Source organism: Thunnus albacares, chromosome 4 (genome assembly GCF_914725855.1).
Source record: "Thunnus albacares chromosome 4, fThuAlb1.1, whole genome shotgun sequence".
Taxonomy (NCBI): Eukaryota; Metazoa; Chordata; class Actinopteri; order Scombriformes; family Scombridae; genus Thunnus; species Thunnus albacares.
The window spans coordinates 1,163,150-1,184,599 of NC_058109.1; the positions used below are offsets into that span (position 1 = coordinate 1,163,150).

The 21,450-nt window shown below is 40.3% G+C and overlaps 1 protein-coding gene and 2 long non-coding RNA genes across 3 annotated transcripts in view; 1 reads left to right on the top strand and 2 right to left on the bottom strand.

The window, feature by feature from the left end:
* LOC122981340 (metabotropic glutamate receptor 7) overlaps positions 1 to 21,450 on the bottom strand; it is a 325,191-nt gene that overhangs the window by 61,016 nt on the left and 242,725 nt on the right. Inside the window, exon 7 of the mRNA XM_044350024.1 lies at positions 19,744 to 19,883. Within this exon, the coding sequence (XP_044205959.1) occupies positions 19,744 to 19,883 (140 nt within the window). The remainder of the gene's footprint in view (positions 1 to 19,743; positions 19,884 to 21,450) is intronic.
* Positions 5,132 to 7,845, top strand: LOC122981362. The gene is made up of 3 exons (XR_006403216.1): positions 5,132 to 5,259; positions 6,250 to 6,965; positions 7,464 to 7,845. It is a non-coding gene; the product is annotated as an uncharacterized LOC122981362 (long non-coding RNA).
* Positions 6,701 to 10,959, bottom strand: LOC122981363. Its single transcript, XR_006403217.1, has 3 exons — positions 8,445 to 10,959; positions 8,065 to 8,159; positions 6,701 to 6,785 (listed from the first exon to the last, which is right to left on the bottom strand). It is a non-coding gene; the product is annotated as an uncharacterized LOC122981363 (long non-coding RNA).

Below are 21,450 nucleotides of genomic sequence, written 5' to 3' on the forward strand. Positions count from 1 at the left end.
TTACATTTCAGACTCAGTTTCCTGCTGCAGATTCCAGTTTAATATTTGTATAAATGTACATTTTACTGAAGCAAAAAGGAGAAACACAGGTCGACTGTTTAGCAGCTTAAAAAAGTCCTTAAATCCTCAGTAAAGGATGACATCCGGAGAAATGTGTTTGTTCATTTCTCTGTTTATTTTTACTGATATTGCAGAGAGTTCATGTAGGATTTAAGACGAGGTCGTGACGTGATGAAGTCTCCATCTGTCTGTGAGCGTCGACTCTCTCATTTACAACCTGAGTCGCTGTTTCAACACCGACTGAAATTCATTTTTTGCAAAGAAATCAGTGTGTTTGTTCTCACAAAAACAAGATAAACAAGTTTCATTTATTTTTCTGCAGTGACAGCGTCTCCTGCATTAAAGTTCTTCAGGGGAAGTGAATTCATTTATTCCTGTAATTTGACTGGTTCAATATGTGTGTGGACAATAACTCAAATAGTTTTGTTATATCTCTTCAGCTCCGTCGGACAGTCAACCAGCTGGAGGCTAAACGTTGTTAGCTGTCAGTTAGCTCGTATGTGACTTCGGCCCTGGAGTAGTAAACAAGTCTCCCCCGTGCTTCCCGACCACGGTCTGGACGCTGAAGCAGGAAACGTTAACAACGCCATGAGACCAGTGACGTTTAAATGAGGTGACAAATTTCAGCCTGGTCGCCAGAATAAAACGTTGGTGTTGTACGTTTCTGCAAACCACAGATACACTGAATATGTACATTTCAACACTTGTAATACGAAGCATATTAACATTTCAACAATATGTATCATATCAACATTTCTGAAGTGACGTAAGTTACATGACATCTATATAAGCTGACTTACTGTCTTATCAGGAGGTGGATGGTTTGTAATGTTGTTGGCAGAAAGTTGGAAACCAGTGCAGAGCACGGTGATACTGTGTGTTAAAAAGTGACGCCAGGGGGTCCTGACCGAGCGTCGATACGTGACGATCTGGGAGTGAGAACGTGATGCACATGTGGTGTCATGATTCAGATCACAGGATGTCGTAAAAACGTTCACGTCAGTCTCCAAGTTATAACTCCAATGCCCGCTTCCTGTTTCAACCGACAAAAGCGGGTGTTTTTAGCGAGACGTCAGGACATTTGCAGCCATTTTTCTAGTGAGAAAACCGGCTTTTTTTTAGTGAGACAGTAACCCCTAACCCTAACCCTAACCCTAACCCCTAACCCCTAACCCTAACCCTAACCCCTAACCCTAACCCTAACCCCAACCCCAACCCCAACCCTAACCCTAACCCTAACCCTAACCCTAACCCTAACCCCTAACCCCTAACCCCTAACCCTAACCCTAACCCTAACCCCTAACCCCTAACCCTAACCCTAACCCTAACCCTAACCCTAATCCTAACCCCTAACCCTAACCCTAATCCTAACCCCTAACCCCTAACCCTAACCCCTAACCCTAATCCTAACCCTAACCCCTAACCCCTAACCTTAACCCTAACCCTAACCCTAACCAAGTGGTTTTTGTGCCTAACCCTAACCAGACCTTAACCACAGCGTTTATTTGTTAACAGTGACTGCCGTGACACAGGGGTCCTGACCAAGCATCGATACGTGATGAGCTGGGAGTGAGAACATGTTGGACGTGTGGTGTCATGATTCGAATTACAGGTTGTCGTAAAAACGTTCACGTCAGTCTCTGAGTTATAATTCCAAGAATTTCTGACAACAATATCTCAATAAAAAAGAACAGAAGAGTCGACACTCTCAGTTCCTTGTTCTCTCTACTTTACGAATAAATCTGATTCTGATTCCATGAGACACAAAAACTGTTTGTTTTGAATAACTTTGCCTCTCTGCTTTTTAGCACAGAGGATGTGTTTGTTGTCTGGATTACAGCAGCCTTCGTTTATCCATTTCTCTTAAAACTGCATCTGATGTGGCGTCTAAATCCTTTCCTGCCTGAAATGAGAGCAGGGAGAATCCAGGCTTTTAGGGTCATAGAGAGGCGAGGTTTCACTGCCTCTCTCTATACCCAGTGATGGTTTTGTTTTCCATCTTTCACATCATGAACACAGTCAGGCCTGCACTTTCTGGAAGATGAGCTCATCATATTCCTCCATCTTTCTGTTTCTCCATTTCGTCGCTGATCTCTCTCTCTGTCTCTCTCTCTCTCTCGTTGTTTTGCTGTATTTGCTTTCAGTGACCTTCGTCTCTTTAAGTGACGCTGATGTGTCGTCGTGACAGCTTCTGTCTCTTCCAGCTACATTACAGAGACGCTCGCAGACATCAGGGAGGAAAAAAGGACAAGATCCAAATATGTTTCTCTCAGTCTCGGTGGTCTTCAGAGTCCAACACCCAATTTCAAACTGTGATAACAGAGTTTTGTGTCTTGTAGTGGAAAATTGCTTCATCACTCAATAAACACACAAAGAGAGCATTGTCAGGTTATGAAATAATATAATCAAATAATACAATCAGAAGTACAATGCATCATATTTCTGGAGACAAAGATAACACCTTGTTATCTTTTCCTTGTCTGAACAGTTGACACTCAGTCAGTCCTTTAAATACTGATGTACAGATTTAACTTTAAGCCTTACAGGTCAGGAAACAACCTCGGATCAGTCTTTATTCACCACCATATAAAATAACACTGCTACCATATTAGATTAAGAACAAACATCACTGTCCTCTAAACGCTCATCAGATTAACACACAGAAATCTGAATAACTATGATCTGTCACCAGAATAAACTAACTGTTAAACACTCAACCGTCTCATTTTACGCAGCAAAGAACGACGTTTAGAACAGACACAGCAACTAAACTATTAAACTATAAACTTTTCTCTTTCAACACAGGACAGATATGAGTTTATGAATCACAGAGGAGAGATTCTGAGCGTTATTGATGTCATAGAAATATTGAAAAAAGTTCAGTTTTGTCTCCTTGCTGTCACTCTTTGTTCCTTGTCTGACTTGGATTTTGGGGATAATCATGCTTTTAAGTGTTGGAACTACAGTTCCCATAATGCTTTGGGGGATGTAAAGTATCCATGACAACTATGACTGGATTACTCTGATAAGTTGTGCAGTGATAGAGAGCGAGAGATGATGATATTATTATACTACAGCTGCTAGAGGGCGTTGTCACGGCAACGTAAATATACAGTATGCATGTCATTTTAAGGCGCTTACTGACACAACTGATTCTGTTGATTTTTTTTCTCACATTATTAATTTCTACAACACACAGATGACATTTGTGTTCTGGGGACTAAAGGCCGACGCTGCAGGAGAGTCGGTGAGGAAGACTTCCTCCCACCTGACGGTCCTCGCTGGTTCAGACAACACATGTTCAAACCCTGAATAAACAAAGCATCAGGACGCAGGATCAGTCTGACCATCTGAAGAAACCACCTGCTGAAGCTGATACACAAGAAGTTTACTAGAGAGTAGGGATGCACGATATTGGATTTTTTGCCGATAGCCGATATTCAACTCATTGTGGCCAATGCCGATAAATGCACATATTTTCCAGCTGGCTGAGGAGACTATTATACATGCAGCATAGATTGTACTAATTATGATCAATAAAGACAATATATGAAGGAAGAACTGAGGAAGACTGGAGTTCAGGAGCTCAGCATTAAAACTTTAATGAACCTGCCAAGTGGGAGCAGCAGTAGAGTTTTCATTGAGTTTATTAGACAGACAGGATTAATGTGCAGGATTTAATCTCTGGTCCACACTCCGGAGCAGAAGGTGGCGGTAATGCACCTAATACGCTGGTTGCCAACCGCCGTTATAAACCAAAAAGAAGTTTCCTATCTGTGCAGCCGAACGCAGCAGCTCCTCTGCAGGCTGCACTTCACTCAGCTGCCCGTCAGATCAGCTGCTTCTTCCCACTTTAACCTGAATAACAAACTGGGACTCGGGGCTAACGTTGGGCTAGCAGAGCGTTAGCTGCAGCATGGCTGGAGGGCAGCACAGCCAGCTAGCCTCTCTACTCTACCCTCTACTAGAAGAAACACCGGGACCGTCAGGATGAAACAGTCCGTGGAGGGAAGCACAGTCAGGCGGTGGAGGAGAAGGCGACAAATCGGCCTCTCATAATCGGCAGAAAATGTTCATTTCGGCCGATGCTGATATTTCATTTTAGAGTTTATATCAGCCGATACCGATGATGTGCCGATAACATCGTGCATCCCTACTAGAGAGGGAGAGAAAGTGATAGTGAAAGTGATGAAGTGAATGAATATGAAGTGAAGTGATGGGATGAAGAGTCTCCAGCCTGGAGGGAGGAGGGACATGTGGTCTGTGTCCTGCAGTGTCCTTCCTTTAATGATAAAATATATCATCTTACTCAGTTTGAATAGATTAAAGACAAAGAAATGACGATTGATGGGTGGATGAATGTGACTGATATAAAATCTATAGTACATAATCTATACATTACAGTGTTCTGACTCTAATCCCGTCTGTGGAAATGTTATTAAACGATGTTTGTGTGTCCTCAGTTTGCAGAGTCATCATCACAAACAGCCATTTTCTAAATGAAGCTTGAAATCTCATATCATGGATATGAAGAGTTTAATCCACTTGATGAACTTCACAGTGACTGAGATTATTCTGTGGTGCAGCTTCCAGCAGATAATCCAACATTAGTTTAGTTTAACTGCATGTTTTTATTTTCCGTTTGATATTATTTGTTTTATCTGACTTTTGCTAAACCATCAGCTCATGATGATGTAAATAAATTGTAGTTTTGAACATTATTTCATGTTATGTAGAGTTGTAATGTGCGTCTGTGCCTTCAGATCGATCGATCGAGTTATTTATTGATCCCAAAGACAGATTCAAGTGTTACAGCAGCTACTTCACATCATAAAAACTAACCAGTTCAGTGAGAAACAAATACAAATACTGTATCTCCTGAATATAAGATGATATTTTATTCTAAAGTCACATTTATTAAAGTGGAGTCGTCTTATATGTGAAGATGAGACAGTTACATGTTCACACGTGCACGGCTGGTGAGTTTCTTCCAGTGTGTTATACCCCGGCTGGATGGCTGTGTTATCTTTTTGTGTCTCCCAGTGTTCCTTGTCTTGTACTTCCTGTTTTATTTTGATAGTCACCTCTTGTCTCGTTCCAGGTCTTTCACGTCCAGCCCTCGTGTGTCTCCCTCCCGTGTGATTACCTGCCCTGTCTCTCGTTGTGTATATAGTCTCAGCGTTCAGGCCTTTTTCCCCAGTAAGCCTCATAGTTCCTGACCTGTTTAGTCTTTGACTTCGCCTTTTGCCTGTGGATTTGGATTATCTTGTTGTACTGACTGATCACCTGCTGCAATCAAAGGACTGTTTTTTGAACTTACATGCTGTGTTAGTCTGCATTTTGAGTCCAAGCCGTTGTTCAGTTCTTGACACAGTATGTTTATATTGAGCCTGTTAGAGGTTTTTTTCCACACAGGAAGCGTTTTTAGAAGCGTTTTTGACGTTTGTCAAACAGAACGTGTCCATTTTATTAAAGGCATCAGTCCACACTGACCCTGAGACGCACGTTCACACTTTTGAGTCTATTTCCGTCGTGTTTAGTGAAGCGTAATCTGCACAGACAGCAGTTTAAATCACACAAATATCCCACTTTATATGTGTTTGAACTTATTAATCGTATCTACATTGATTGATCAGCTCCCAGTCTGTCTGTGAGCTCACTGGTATCACTATTATTAATAATAATACAACTTCAACAAATGTCCCCCCACACAGAGGGAAATCTCCATGGAGGTCGTCTTTGTTTCAATATATCCAGTGATGCAGATGGAAACTGTTGATCTGATCACTGTTTTACAAGGAGATCAATATGTTGTTGATCAAATAAAAAGAGAAACTGTGGAGGTGTGATGTAATTCATTTATTTTTACAGTCATGAAAAGATTAATAATAATACTAATAATAATTACTATTAATATTATACATATACACGTAGTATTATAACATAAAACCACATCTGTAAATAGAGTAACAGTCTACCTACATAGTCTATATAATAATCTCTATTTACACATTTTCTTGTCCACCTGCTGCTCATATTTAATGTTTGCTCATATTTGTTTAACTTGTTTTCTTGATGTCTGTGTGTGTGTATGTATGTGTGTATATATATATATATATATATATATATATATGCCTCCCTTGAGCCGCTGTTTCCTCTCATGTTTTTAATGTTCATTTGTTTTCCCAGCTGCTCTTCCTCCTCCAGCAACCGCTGAGATTCCTGCGGTGACAGCAGAAAGCTGATCAACATTATGGGATGTCGGTTTATTCTTGTGTAGAACATCCTCCATCTTGACGCCAGGATGCTGAAGGCGTTTTCAACAGCCATCCTTCCCAGACTGTGTCCAGGATTCGGCCTCATCACATACGACCTCATGCTGAGCAGCACCTGGCGGAGGAAGAGGAGGAGGAGGAGGAGGAGGAGGTACGCTGAGAGTCCCATCTGCTGCAGGCTGCATATACTCCTCCATCACTGGTCCTCCCAACGTCTCCAGCTTGTACGACTCTGAACTGCTGGTCAGCATCAACAACGGCCAGAACAAGCGAAAAAGTTCCTTTACAAGTTCAACTTCTGACAGAGTTTTTGGGGAAATGTTCCTCCACAGATCTTCTATTGGGACGGAGATGAACGTTGACATCATGATCTTCATGTTCACAGTCAGCAACAGTCTAACGTAGTAACTAAAGGCAAGACTGATAAAGGATTCTCCTGTTGCCATGTACCTGAAACCAAATGAAGAAAGCATTAATAAAAACATATGTTCACCTATTTATAGTGGATGACTGCAAGACTCTGAGGAACATATTTCTGCAGCAAGAAAAAAAGACAAGAAGAAGAGGTCAAGAGCAGAAAGGGAAGAACATCCAGGTGATGACTTTACTACATCATCTCTAACCAAGAAGGTGAGTTTTCTTTCCAAACTGGATCACACATCTCCAACGTGACCAAACCTCATTCATTCATTGGACAGATCAGACATCACTGCACATGCCTGCTTCTGTTTACAGCTTCACCAGCTTGTTGTGCTTCTTATCACAACCTCTTGACTTTGTACTACATTAAAGAACTTCAGTACGAAGTCAAGAGGTTGTGATAAGAAGCACATTAAGCTGGTGTCTGATATACAAGGAACTGCTCTCCTGTGACTGAAGACATGATGCTGTTATTAGTCTTTGGAGCCGTTTCTAAACAAACTAACGTGACCAAACTCTTCATGATGAAGGAACATGTGACCCAGTGCAGCGATGTGGCTCACTGATGTGTTTTTAATTAGATATATCAGCTTTGATACAAACACAATACTTGTTATTAATCAGTTCATTGGTTTATCCTTTAACTAGTGACTTCTTGTTGCAAAAACAGTCCAATAATCACACTATCTCACTATTATATCATTCTAGTTCAGAAAGCAGCTTGAGACCTGCCAGCCTGGAGGGTTTATAGGAGACCCTGTAGACCTGAGCTCTGCAGTTTTTGATGATGATCCTGGAGGGAAGAAACAGCATGGAAACCTCTTCAGGACCCTGCTGCTCCCAGTGGAGGACCCCCCCCCTACTGGAAACAGGCCAGAGAGAAGAAGCTGTCCTGCAGAATGTATTGTAAATGTATTATTTTGTCCTCAGTCTGGTAGCAGTCCTCTCCAGGCTGGACTGTCGGGGTCAGACAGAGGTCAAGATGAGTCCAGCAGCCTCCGACATACTTCTTAATAATTCTTTATTTGTAAATAGTTAATGTATTTAGTGTGATGTCATTACTGTTATTTTAGATGTCTGTTTTATAAGATATATAAATAAAAAGTGTATATTTAAATATAAAATGTTTTAACACTTGTTTTGATCTTTTAGTGATATAATATTAAAACTACTCTTCTTCTCTTCTTGTAATTTCACCTCATAGAATTTAAGACATTTTAACTGGTTTGTGGTTTAACATGAATTTGCTGCCTGAATCATCTCATGACATGAAAACACAGACAGTCATGTGAATTATATATTATATTACCTCAGTGTGACAGCGAGTCTTTGTGCTCGATGGCGTCCCTGAAGAGTTCAACACCGATCCTGGACAACAAGTCGTCCATTTGCTCAGCGATCAACCTGAAGTATTGATGATGATGATGAAGGTCAGGATCTAGAATCAGCTCCAAAACCAGATGCATCATAATAAATAGCAATAAAACATTAACCTGCGTTAAATGATCGCTAACCAGCTAGCTGCTGCTGTCAAAGTGACTCAGCAAACTTTTTTTCTTCACATTAGTACAAAAAACTTCCACGACATGTAAAGATGTTCGTGGTCGTTCGGAATACAAACAAACGTATGTGAACAATATGCTGAATCAAAATTTAACTATTATACAGCAAGAATAAACAAAACTTTACCCTTTTCTACGACCCTTCGATGCCGGCGGTTTGTACTTCCCAGAACAGTCGTCAACATCCGGTTGGGTGATGGACTTCCAGTATAGATTCCCAGTATGGATTCCCAGTAAGAGTCAGTCAGCTCTGAAAGTGTTTGTTAGCTCAGTTTAACCTGCAGGAGTTTCTCAAGGCTCCTGTAATGAGTTTTTAAATCGCAGAGGAAATAAATTCATGATGAGCGTAAACGAAACACAGCGAGGACCGAAGCGTCGAACAGCTGAGTGACGGCTGTCCATCGACCAGATAGAACAGATTCATCTTCTGATTGGATTAAAACTTTCCCAACATAACAAGTTGAAAGTGTGTCAGCTGCTGGAAAAGGAGAGTTCGTCTTATATTCGTACCATAAAGGCCAAATTATATATAATAACTATAATAGAATAATTTAGGGAGTATTTCAGTGAGCGCTCAGGTTTTGAACTTGCATATCTGTATTGTGCTAATATGAAAAGATGAACTGCAAAAAGACTTAAAAACACCTTTTCCTCTGTTTTCAGCATGTAAATCCTGAGACACTGCAGTGTAAAGACATTATATAATTCCATACCAGGACTGTCCCACATGTTCTGAGTCTCACTCTCTTACTGGAACAGACATGTTTGTTTATTACTGGATGTGATTTGTCCCGAGGAGGCTCCAGCTGGAAGTTAACAGACAGAGGGCTCCTGGGTGCTGAAAGAGTTGTCCTGGGCAGATTATGGCCACATAAACCCCGACAGAGACGCATCAGACCGAAACAGAGCCTGATTGACCCATTAAACCACAGAAAAGCTCTGCCAGCAGGCAGCTAAAGACTGAAAAAAAAAAAAACCAGGCAGAGACAGAAAGGAAACAGCAGCCGACTGTTTCTCTGCATCTGTAACAAGTAAACTGTTGAAAACTATGATGAAGAAACAAGATTTATAGATTATCAACAATCCACTAAGAATGAGACAAGAAGCAGCAACAGACAAGCTAACGTCACATTATCTAGTTAACGTTACTCTCCGTCGGCCATCTTTGGGACTAAAACGTCTTCAGTTGACTAAACTGTTGTAGAAATATACAGAGAATCTGTGGTGAAATGCTGGATTATTGTAAAGACGACAGATTAACCAGCCGTTCAGATTAGAGAGCTCGTTAGACCTCGTTAAGAAAACTCAGATGGCTGTTTGTCAGTTCATGACTTCTTGTTCTCAGCATCAGGAAATAAAAGTTTTATCTTTAATCAGCTTTTATTTATGCAGTGTTGTGTGCAGATACTGAAATATACTGAAGAGAAGAAGACAACAGTGACCAGAGAGTTAATTATCTATCATAAAATAAAATAAACTCTTATGACTAATAAACATTTTTGTCAAAATACTAAATCTACTAAGACGAAATGATTTCTTCTTCTTCTGCGTGTCGACAGGTAAACGCACACATTATATTCCTTTTATTCTCTCTTCTTTATTTATGTATTTACCTTCCTTTCCACCAGCAAACTTAATTTAATGTCTCGATCGGCGGCGTTTGAAAAGGAAAAGAATAAATGTAACTGTGTTGAGACTTCAAATCCTCGGAAGTAACCATGGTAACTGTACATGACAAAGATGGCCCCAGCTTTAAAATGAAATGTCACTTATATAAAACTAGACTAAAGTGTCTTTAGCGTCTGTTGATTCAAATTAAACTGAACAAAAAAATCTAATAATTAAAATTTGACTAAAACTCAAAGTGTAATTCTGTCTCTTGTCTTCTAGTTTTCAGATAATTTGCATCTGATGTAAAACGTGTCTCATGAGGGAGAATCATTTGAATATTCTTCTTCTCCTGCCGTCGTTCACACATGTAATGTAAAGTGCACATGTAGGGCAGATCACGTATGTCATATAATTGATCTGTATGTAACAGGGGTTTTTCTTCTCTGTTAACAGCAGGTTCACACAGAGGTGACTGCTCGTCTAAATATGCTGATTACTCCTCTGTGCCTTTTAAGAAAAGCAGAGTACATGCACCTCTAAAGCTAAATCACATTAGGTCTGACTGTCACGCCTCAACGTATAGTTTCAGTAATAGCTCCACACGCCGCAAAACACACACAAAGGAGTTATGAGGATAGAGGGAAAGGAGCAATAATAGGAGGCCTAATAGCGACTGCTCTGCCACATCTGGCTTACCGCGAGCTACTGAGGTGAATAATTTAGTGTTGTGAAGAAGCAGAGACGTGGACCTGAATGCAGAAGCAGGAGGATGCAGATCAGATCACAGCTGTAGTCTTCACACACGCCTGCTTCATACTGCTGAGGATACACACTTTATGGATCATTCTTTAACTATCATTTTTTTATAGATATGTATTGATTCTTTAAAAGTATATAATTTTTGGCTTTTTATTATTAGAACAGTCAGAGGAAATCATCATTTCCATCACAGCAATACAGATGTGTTTCAAACAAAATTAGTGATGTAAAATAAGTATTTCAGGAAATCTCACACGCTGATCTGCCTGAATATATAAATGTATGAATCTCCGGATTTTAAAGATCTTTTCCAATCATTTACACCAGAAACAGCATAAAAATCATGTTTTCCAATTCTATAAATCTATTGTAACCATAATTGCACAATTTTCAAAACTACATAATATTATTAATGCGACTCTTTTATTTTTATACATTTTATATTAAAATATGTGTTGTGATGGAGATGAAAACTGCACTGGTGAAAATTGTTGTTTCTGATGTAAACTTAGCACAAAAAGTAAGGAAATTAGTGTTTGGTAGATTATTTCTTTGTTGTAACGATGCTTCTTGGCAATAAATCTTATACCGTTGGAAAGCCTGTTTATTTCCCTTTTAAATGGCGCAATATTTGTTGTGGGATGAGCAGCAGAGTTGAGTATGTGGGTTGCGCCCATGAAAAATTTGCCAAATCTTCTCTGCCAATGCCAAACAGCTTATTCTGCCATTGACTCTTGTTTTGAGCTTCTGGTACCCCCTGTGAGCATGGGCCCTGCTACGGTGGTCAGTAGGTGTCTGCTCCAAGAATCAGCATGCCACGTTTGACTGATCTGGATAGGGCCCGTGCGATAGGGCAACTTCAAGCTGGTGTTCTGCAAAACCAAGTTGCGGCATTATTTGGAGTGAGCCCTAGTACCATCTCCAAAGTGAAGGCCATATAACGGGGGATGTCAGTGACAGGCTGTGAAGTGGGCGTCCCAAGAAGATGACACCCCAAGAAGAGCAAGCACTAAGGTACCGTAGGCTGTCTTCTACAGATTTGCAGTCGAGGTTTGCAGGACGATATGGCCGACAGCTCTCTGCTGGAACAGACTGCACGCAGCCAATCTCTGGTCTCATAGGGCTGCCAGGAGGCCTGCCATGACTGCCCTTCACTGTCAGGCCAGTTTGCGCTGGTGTCGGCAACACATGCACTGGAACCTGAACATGTGGAGGAACATTATGTTCAGTAATGAGTCCAGATTCTGTCTACGGCAGTTGGATCGTAGGGTCAAAGTGTGGAGAAGACGTGGAGAACGCTATGCTGATCGCTGCACCAATAGAATAACATCTGTTGGTGGAGGCAGTGTGATGGTGTGGGGCGGCATCTCCCTCACTGGAAAAACGAGGCTCGTCACCATTGGAGGCGATCTCAATGCAGAGAGATATCGAGATGAGATTCTGCAACCAGTGGTGATCCCATATCTCCACAGTCTGGGACCGAACTCTATCCTCCGAGATGGCAACGCTCGCACCCACAGAGCGGGTTTTATCAGAGACTACCTCCAGAATTTGGGAGTAAAGAGGATGGAACGGCCTGCCAGCAGTCCTGACCTCAACCCCATTGAACACTTGTGGGATCAGCTTGGGCGTGCTGTTCGTGCCAGAGTGACCAACACAACCACGTTGGCTGACAAATGCTGGTTGAAGAATGGGATGCCATCCCACAGCAGAGTGTGACCAGGCTGGTGACCAGCATGAGGAGGAGGTGCCAGGCTGTTGTGGCTGTGTATGGTTCTTCCACACGCTACTGAGGCTCCTGTTTGTTAAATGAATAAATTGTTAAATTGCCAATATGTCTTGTTTCTGCAAACTTCAATCATCCAATCCACCAAACACTAAACAAGAGTCAATGGCAGAATAAGCTGTTTGGCATTGGCAGAGAAGATTTGGCAAATTTTTCATGGGCGCAACCCACATACTCAGCTCTGCTGCTCATCCCATTAATGCATGTTCCTTACAAATGTGGCACCATTTAAAAGGGAAATAAACAGGCTTTTCAATGGTATAAGATTTATTGCCAAGAAGCATTGTTACAACAAAGAAATAATTTGCCAAGAAGATTTGGCAAATTTTTCATGGGCGCAACCCACATCCCCTATCCACCTACATGAACCCCCACTGCCAGAAATCTAGGAGTACTGTTTGATTCAGATTTAAGTTTCAAACCACACATTAAAATGTTGTCCAGTCCTGCTTGCTGCAAATAAGAACCATTTCTAGAACTAAGCCAATGCTCTCCCACTCTGACCTTGAACAAATCATCCACGCTTTCATTTTCTCCAGACTAGATTACTGTAACTCTCCTTTCCAGCATAAAACAAAAATCCCTCTCAGCAGCAGCTCGGCTTCTTACTGGTTTAAACAGATCACATCACCCCGATCCTGGCTCATCTCCATTGGCTCCCTGTTCATTTTAGAATTGATGTTAAGATTTTACTGATCACTTTTAAAGCTTGTCTGGGTCTGGCTCTAAGCTACATAACAGAAATACTGACCCTGTATGAGGCAGCCTGCAGCCTTAGATCCTCAGGCGGGGCCCTTCTGGCTGTTTTAAAGTCGAGGTTTAAATCTAAAGGTGATCGTGCTTTTGCCATCAGGGCCCCTCGGCTTTGGAACAACCTGCCTGAGGAGATAAGGCTGCAGAATCAGTAACTTCTTTTGAATCACTTCTTAAAACCCATTTTTACAGACTCGCTTTTATTTAATGTCGTCTTTCGAGCATCTTTATATTGTCTTTTAATCTTTTTATCATCTCTCTATTGTTTTTCTGTTGTTTTTTTGTGTTGTGTCTTTGCTTTGCATTGTGCTACTTTTGCTTTGTCTGTCAAAGCACTTTGTAAACTCTGTTTTTAAAGATGCTATATAAATAAAGATATTATTATTATTATTATACTCAGCTCTGCTGCTCATCCCATTAATACATGTTTCTTACAAATGTGGCACCATTTAAAAGAGAAATAAACAGGCTTTCCAACGGTATAAGATCTATTGCCAAGAAGCATCGTTACAACAAATAAATAATCTACCAAACACTAATTTCTTCGTTTATTTTACCTTTGACTGCAGATGGAAAATACTTAATGTGACGTCCTTTCAGTCATGTAAGTGTCACAAAAATAAAAAACGTTTTATTTCTTCCAGGGACACAAAAATCACGATAGTTGAAGAATCACACTTTTAACAACGGAGCATTTGATCCGTTATGAATGAAATGATGAAAGCAGCGGTGGGAAACTTTAATGTGGAAATAAGGAGCTGCAGCTCCTTAAGTCATATTTTGGTATCTTGTGACTTTAAAATGAGCAGATTCTGTCTGTCTGACTTTTTCATGCTCAAGTTATAAAGATGACGTCTACATTAAGCAGCTAAATTCCAAAACGCTGCTCCTACAGATACCTCCGTCCACAATAAAACACCCATGCAGGAGTTTCAGCTTATTTCTACAGATTCCTCTTTTCACAATAAAACACCAAAATGGGTCATTTTCCTCCTACTGGACAGACGAGCAAGTCAGCCACAGAAAACCAGCGAAGAAGAAATGGAGTACAGTCTCCTGACATTTAGTTTATTGCAGCAGATTCCAACAGTGAGCAGAGAAAGTTGGTCGATAACTATGTTTAACCAGCCTGGCCATCAGGAAGTTTGGGAATTTTCCCGGTGGGCTGGTCCAACCCGGAGTTGTATAACCTATATACATGTATCTATACAGGTCGTTTTAGCTGCAGCGACACAGCTGGTGCAATCTGTAACAGCAGGTAGTAGTTGCCATCACAACTGAAACTGAAAGTATCAAGTTCCTGTTTAAAGTATGAAGCACTTGGAGATAACAGATTTATTGAAGCAGTCTGCAGGTGATGATGAGGATGGTGGTGAAGAGGCAGAGACATCAGAGAGTGAGCAGGGAGCGGGTGCTCTGTTAACTAACTAAATGAATTAACTAAAGAAAATATTTTTGTTAACGGTGGAGTTTCAATGCTGGAGTCTCGCTGCAGGTTGGACTGTTTCCAAGGTTTAACTCGTCAGACTCAAACGTTTAGAGAAGTTTAAAGTGTTGCTGGTCGTCACTTTGGACTGTAAATGGGTCACATAAACTTGTAAATTCGATAATTTTCTTCTAGACTACTTCTCAGTTCTTTTTCGTATTACAGCCTGTAAGACATATAATATTTGATAGCCAGCGCGGCAATAGAAGTGATTAGTTAAACTCTTCCTCTGTGATGTAAACAAACAGGTGAACATGACTCTGAACAAGAAAGGAGGAGGAGGAGGAGGAGGAGGAGGAGGAGGAGGGAGAAGCAACCAGCACAGATCCAATTAGAGCTGCGTTTACTATTGAATGTTATTATTATTGTGTGACTGTGAAGTAAATTAGAGCACAAATACATCATTCATATGATCAGGTCGGATTACTTCAAGTTGTTTATTATTGCTGTACAAGAAATAGAATGAATGGAAAGTATGTTGAATAAAACACCACATATGTATTTAGCTGTCAAGGTCGGACTGTTCATCATGAATTAAATGAATACAACAGTTATGGATGTTAATTTACAATAAACATCAGTTTGTTCAGATTTGATTGAGTTATGCTGCTCACAATGATCATTATGAGATTTATGTGGATCCATATTTTCAGTAAACATCAGGTCTGATAGTGTAACTGCAGTTTTCTTGATCCAGTGTAAACTCTACTAGGATCAGACACTCTCATCCTCAGCAGAAACCTGTTAGATCCTCCAGTTTGCTCAGATTCAGTCTCCAATGATGCCTGGGACATTTAATTCTCAGGAGATTTATATTTTTTGGTGATACTGTGACTTCGCCGGCTCTCCATAAAGCAGTGAAGGAAAACTCTGCTTAATAATTCAGCATCACTTTGCTTCTCAGCACACAGTATCTCTGGAAACTGAAAAACTATTTCAGGACAGATTTCTGAGCAGAATAATTCAACACCAACAGCAACGAGTTTCTGGAAGCTTCAGTCACATTAGTGACTCCACTGAGACTTCAGTAGAGCTTTTATAATTATAAATGCATAAAAATTCAAACATCCACTTGCTCTGTTTCATTTGCATTTCTGTCTTTGCACTGAACAAATGTCACCTAATAAGACTGATAGTCTGCAGTCATGCTGGCAGCTAATCTGCATGCTAACATGCTGATGTTTAGCATGTTCACCATCACCTTAGTGTGTTAGCATGCTAACATTTGCTAATTAACACTTAACACAGAGTTCAGCTGAGACTGATGGGAACGTCTCTGGTCATAAACCAAAGACACTTTGACCTGATTACGTTATGACAGTTCATCCTGAGGGGAACATGAATCTCATTTCACAGTAATCCATCCAACAGCTGTTGAGATATTTCAGTCAGAGGGATCATCCTCTGAGGAACATGACTGTCTGAAGAACCTCCGCGGTTGTTGAGATGTTTCAGTCTGGTGGAGCAACAGACAGACTGACATCACGCTGATAGCACGGCTAAGGCTCTGATTATGAATGATCAGTAAGAAGTCAGTCGTCATGGAGACGGTGCTGTGATAATGGTGTTTATTTTCAGACAGTCTCTCCTGGAAGTCTTTTTATACAATTAACACTTGAAATGATGAAGGCACTTACAGATGACAGTAACAGAAAATGTAAATGATACTTTGATGTTTCATCTGATTTCAGATGACTTCATTAACTTAATTTCATAACTTTCAAAAAAAAAATGAACCAAAACACTGACAAAAAGGAAGATCTTGGGTAGATAATAGAGAGAATAATAGTGTTGCACTCTGTTGTTCTGAGAGAGAAGCTGAAACTCAGCTGATCAATCACTGCGTAGAGACGGTGAGCGTCACATCGGATCTGTTTCAGGAAGTTACAGAAATGAACGAACACAGTTCCTGACGTCTGACAGTGTGGACGGAGGAGGTTTCTGAAGCTGGTAGATTATATATATATGTATAAGAACTGGATAACAGACTCATCATGGCTCTGATTCACTTCACTTGAATGAAATTTGCTTTTATTGTCCATCAGCCATAAAAGTTTTCTAGCTTGTAGGTTTGTTTTCTGCTCTTTAGTGTTTCTCACACTGACCCTCAGACTTTATATCAGTCTGTGATGAAGATATCAAGATCTAACCAAAACGTCTTAATCCTTCTGTCTGTCCAGACAGGAAACAAAGACACAGACAACAAAGGTGGTTAACAAGTGCCAACCTCTGGGGCTGTAAAATGAAGCCAAAAACTGCAGGCTCCAAAAGCGAGTCAATCCCCAGAGACCCCAACGTTAAAATGCCCAACTTTACAGCAGAAATAAACATGTTTACAGTCTGGGTGAATTTTATTAAGCTGTAAAGTTCTGCATAATGAAGGACATGGCTGCTTTGAGTGACAGGTCTGCCAGCCGCTAGGTGGCTTGGCCGCCTCTTTGCCTATTTTTGATTGGCTAGGAGTTGGCGATGGAGATGGCGACGGCCGGAGCGGCTCGCTTTGAACTTCAAAACCACTTTTCAGAAACCAACGGGTGACGTCACGGTGACTACGTCCATATTTTTATACAGTCTATGGTGGTGAACCAGAAGGCTACTGGGGCGTCATCTGCAACTATCATCTAATCATTTTAGTAATTTTCAAACAAAATGTTAAAAATTTGCTGCTTTCAGCATCTCAAATGTGAACATTTTCGGTTTATATATAATTTATATTGTAAACTGAATATTTCTGGGTTTTGGACTGTTGGTTGGACATTTGAAGACGTCACCTTGGACTGTGGAAATTACACCGGACGTTATCTGACATTCTATACACTAAACGATAAATCAATGAATAAAAATAATAAGCAGATGAATCATTGATATAAATGTTGGTTAGTTGCAGCCTTCATCTCTGAATGTTTATGAAGCAGAGTCATAAATACAAGACTTTGTATGTATAGTGACCCTGAACACAATCAGCTGTTTAGAGGAAAGATGCTTCAATTTTTCAGCTCATCACAAGACAGTCTTGTGTGTTTGGAGCTGACACACAGTACTGGACATGTATAGGAACTGAATACAAATTTGTTCAGCAGAACTTTTCTAGTTTTCCGACTCTAATCTCGTGACCCCTGAGAGGGGCCCGAACCCGAGGTTGGAAACCATCAGTTTAGAGGATGGATAGATAAGGATAAATTCAATCAGTGTGAATAAGTCTGAGATCAGTTCCGTCCTTTATTCTTTGTTTTCTTCTCTTTGCGCTCCGCTTGGCGTCGGCGTGCCGTGTCGGATCAAGCCGCCTAATAAATCTGTAAACCTCTCACACCATCCCATAATCTCCTCTGACCATCAGTCCTGACCCAGCCTCCAATTAGGAATCCCCCTCTCAGATTGTAAAGAGGCACAAATCTGCTGTAAATTGGGCTGATAATCCTGCAGCGAGTCCCAGCCGGCTCTGATAAAACACAGACAACGTGGAACCACAGCGGTCGGCGTTTCAGGGGGAGTTATTAATAAAGCTGGATGCAGATTCTTTCAATCTCTCAGCAGTCAGGAGAGATTAGACATGTTCGTATCCACACGCTAGATCTGACTGCGTTAATGAATGCAAAACCTTGTTAGAGTCTCTGTATTATTCTGTATGATTCTGTTCTCTATATGAAGGATCACCAACCTGTAGGTGTGAGTTAAACGGTTTAAAGGTGCGACGTGGAGGCGAAGCGCCATCTCGCTTATACTGTGGTCGTTTACCGCCGATATAAAATAAAAACACTCAGAAATTTCTGGTGAAAGTTTTGAACTCAAAATCAAAAGGTTATGAAGCAAAAGCTTACTGTTGTCATGACAACTTGCCACACCGTACTCACCACCAGCCTGAACCGAGGCATTAAATTCATGTAAGGTGTCATTGAGCAGAACTGCACATCAGTGTTCCTGTTTGTATTAATCTCATCCTCGTCTTCCTCTATTATTTGAAGCTCTTCAACTTCTTCTTCTTGGTTTCTTTCTTTTCTTCTTCGTCTCTTTTTCGTCTCCGGCGTCTCGTTCTTCTAAACTTCCTAACAAGTAAGCTTTAATGTTGCCATGGTTACAGGTTGGGTTGATTAAGGTGATTAAACTTGAGCCGAACTACACGTGCAATAACGTCAAGGCACATCTGCTGGCCAATCAGAGAGGAGTATTCACCCAGACCCTGGTATAAGATACGGTGACATGTGGATCAACGTTCATAAACCTGCTTCCTGAGAGGAACTGCAGTTTCTCTCAGCTCACCTTAAGTCTCAGTTTAACACCTGATCGAACCTGCAGGATTTGTGACATCACAGCCAGTTTGGAGCCAATCAGGGTCCAGTATGCAGCTAACACACGTGTGATGTAGAAACACTGAGATGGACTTTACAGTGAAGGAGGAAACATCTGGTGGAAAACTTTTTTAACATGAGGGAGGAGATGATGAGTTTTTAAAGAAATAATTGAACTTTTTCGTTGAAAAATGATTATTAAAAGCAGCTACAACAGTAAAATGCTGCTGACACTCTGATGCTTCAGTATTAATAATGTACTTTATTGGATTTATTTAATATATGAGTCACAGGGATGATTTTCTACAAAGCTCATCCTTTTACTTTTTATGATAATACTTCTGTATTTTTACTAATGAACATTTTCAGTGCAGAGCTTGTATAAGTAAAGGATGTGAATATTTCTCCCATCACTGGTCTCTAACGTCACTTTATTTATATTTGTGTATGTTTTTATGTTTAATATCAAATATCTGTTTATGAGGTAAAAATAACACAAATAACCACAATAAACATCAGGAAACTAACTGCTGATGTACAAATCATGTATTTATATTGTTTACATCACTACTCATCAGGCACACCTCCCCCCCCTCCTCCTCTCCTTCACCACAAACTCCTCTTCATCATCAGAAATCTGGACTCAGCGTGTCGTCTTCCTGAATGAAGACAGCTGCTCGTTCTCATCTTTTGTTCACATCAAACCCTTTTTCTGCACCAACAACAGAATGTATTCAACACTCACGTTGAGCTGCAGGGACTCCGTCCACTGTCCGATCATGCGGTAGCCGGCGCCGCTCACGTTGTTCAGCTGATACTGAAACAGGTCGTAGCGTCCGGGGGCGTCGCCGTTACGGTTGAACGTCACTGAAGTACCGGCACTTCCTGTGGAGGGAAAGACAGTCAGAGAGTCAGAAGTACAGCAGCAAAGAACCGTCACCTTAGTAATGAGAGAATTTGATTAGATTAACTTTATTATTATCACTGAGGGAAACTGGTTTGCAGTTTGTGCACAAAACTTCACATTCACAATAAAAAAAACATACCAACACAGTTCACACGCGTCACACATCCATCATAAAATACACAAAACTACTACACATCAATGCAGCCAAGAAATATACACAATACCATACTTTCCTGCACAGCGATAACTATACTGTAGTACCGCAGTGAGTACTGGGAGTTTTATGTGTAATACATACTAGGGATGTGCAGAGAGCCCAGTATTTGTATTTGTATCTGTATTTGTTGAGGCAGCAAAATTATTTGTATTTGTATTTGAATAAAAAGTGGAAAGAGGCTTAAAAATCCTGTTTTTGTTTTTATTACGCTTTTAATTTTAGAAAATTTAAGTGTTGCAATAAGTGTTCATGAAGCGTGTGTCAGTAGTTCAGCTTTATCTCTGGGGAACACTCCCAACTCTGGGACTGATGTCCAAATAAGGAAATGTGCGTCATGTAGCAGGTGGATGTGACTCCCCTCACTGAGACCTGCTGATAGACGTCACAGCGGAGCAGAGGAGAGACACTGAGATAGTGATGTAACCGACCTGCACTCTGGTATTTGACATGGTTTATTTTTCTTCCTGAAAACAAATAATTTTTGAAATATTTGTATGAAACAAATATTTGTAAAAAAAACTCACTATTTGTGCTTTGCCGAATAATGTATTTGTATTCCAGCACACCCCTGGTATATACACATGCTTCCATTTCTCATCATAACAACAAACTTTTCTTATTTAAAAGACAAAACGTATCTCGTTTTAATGAGAAAATCTATTTTTGTCATATGAAATATGTTAGAATGATAACGTTTTCTTATAATAGGTGCTTTTATTGCAACAAACGTGCTTGTTTCTCTCTGGCTGATAATAACTCATCTAGTTTAAGCTGGTGTGAAACAAACACTTGAAATGTATCTAAACTATTAAATCCACCTGCTGCACATGAACTGTCAAGGTGTATATATGTAACATATATGTAACCATGGTAACAGGCATGCGCACCAGCATGTAGTTTAAACAGCTCTTTGCTGTGCTTGTGTCTATTTCAGCAGTTTCTCTTTAACAGAAAGTGAAACGTAGTGAGCTCACAGTCATCATCTGCTCTGGAATATCACCATATTACACAAGGTCCAGTTATAACATGATATAATATAATATAATATAATATAATATAATATAATATCATATTATTCTGTCCTCGCCAAACTACACAGATCGTTAACAGCTGATCCTGTAAAAACTTGAGGCTTGAATATGTTTAGATTCTTCACTTAGTTTCTGTGTTTTTCTTTATGTCTCATTGAATCTTTTCTTTGTGAAACTGAAACTAAATATATCAACATAATACATCTGATTACAATGACTGTAGTCGTCCATGTGGTTATTTGTTTCCTTTTATATTACAGGAACACTACAGGTAGGTATAAAGAAATAACACACAGA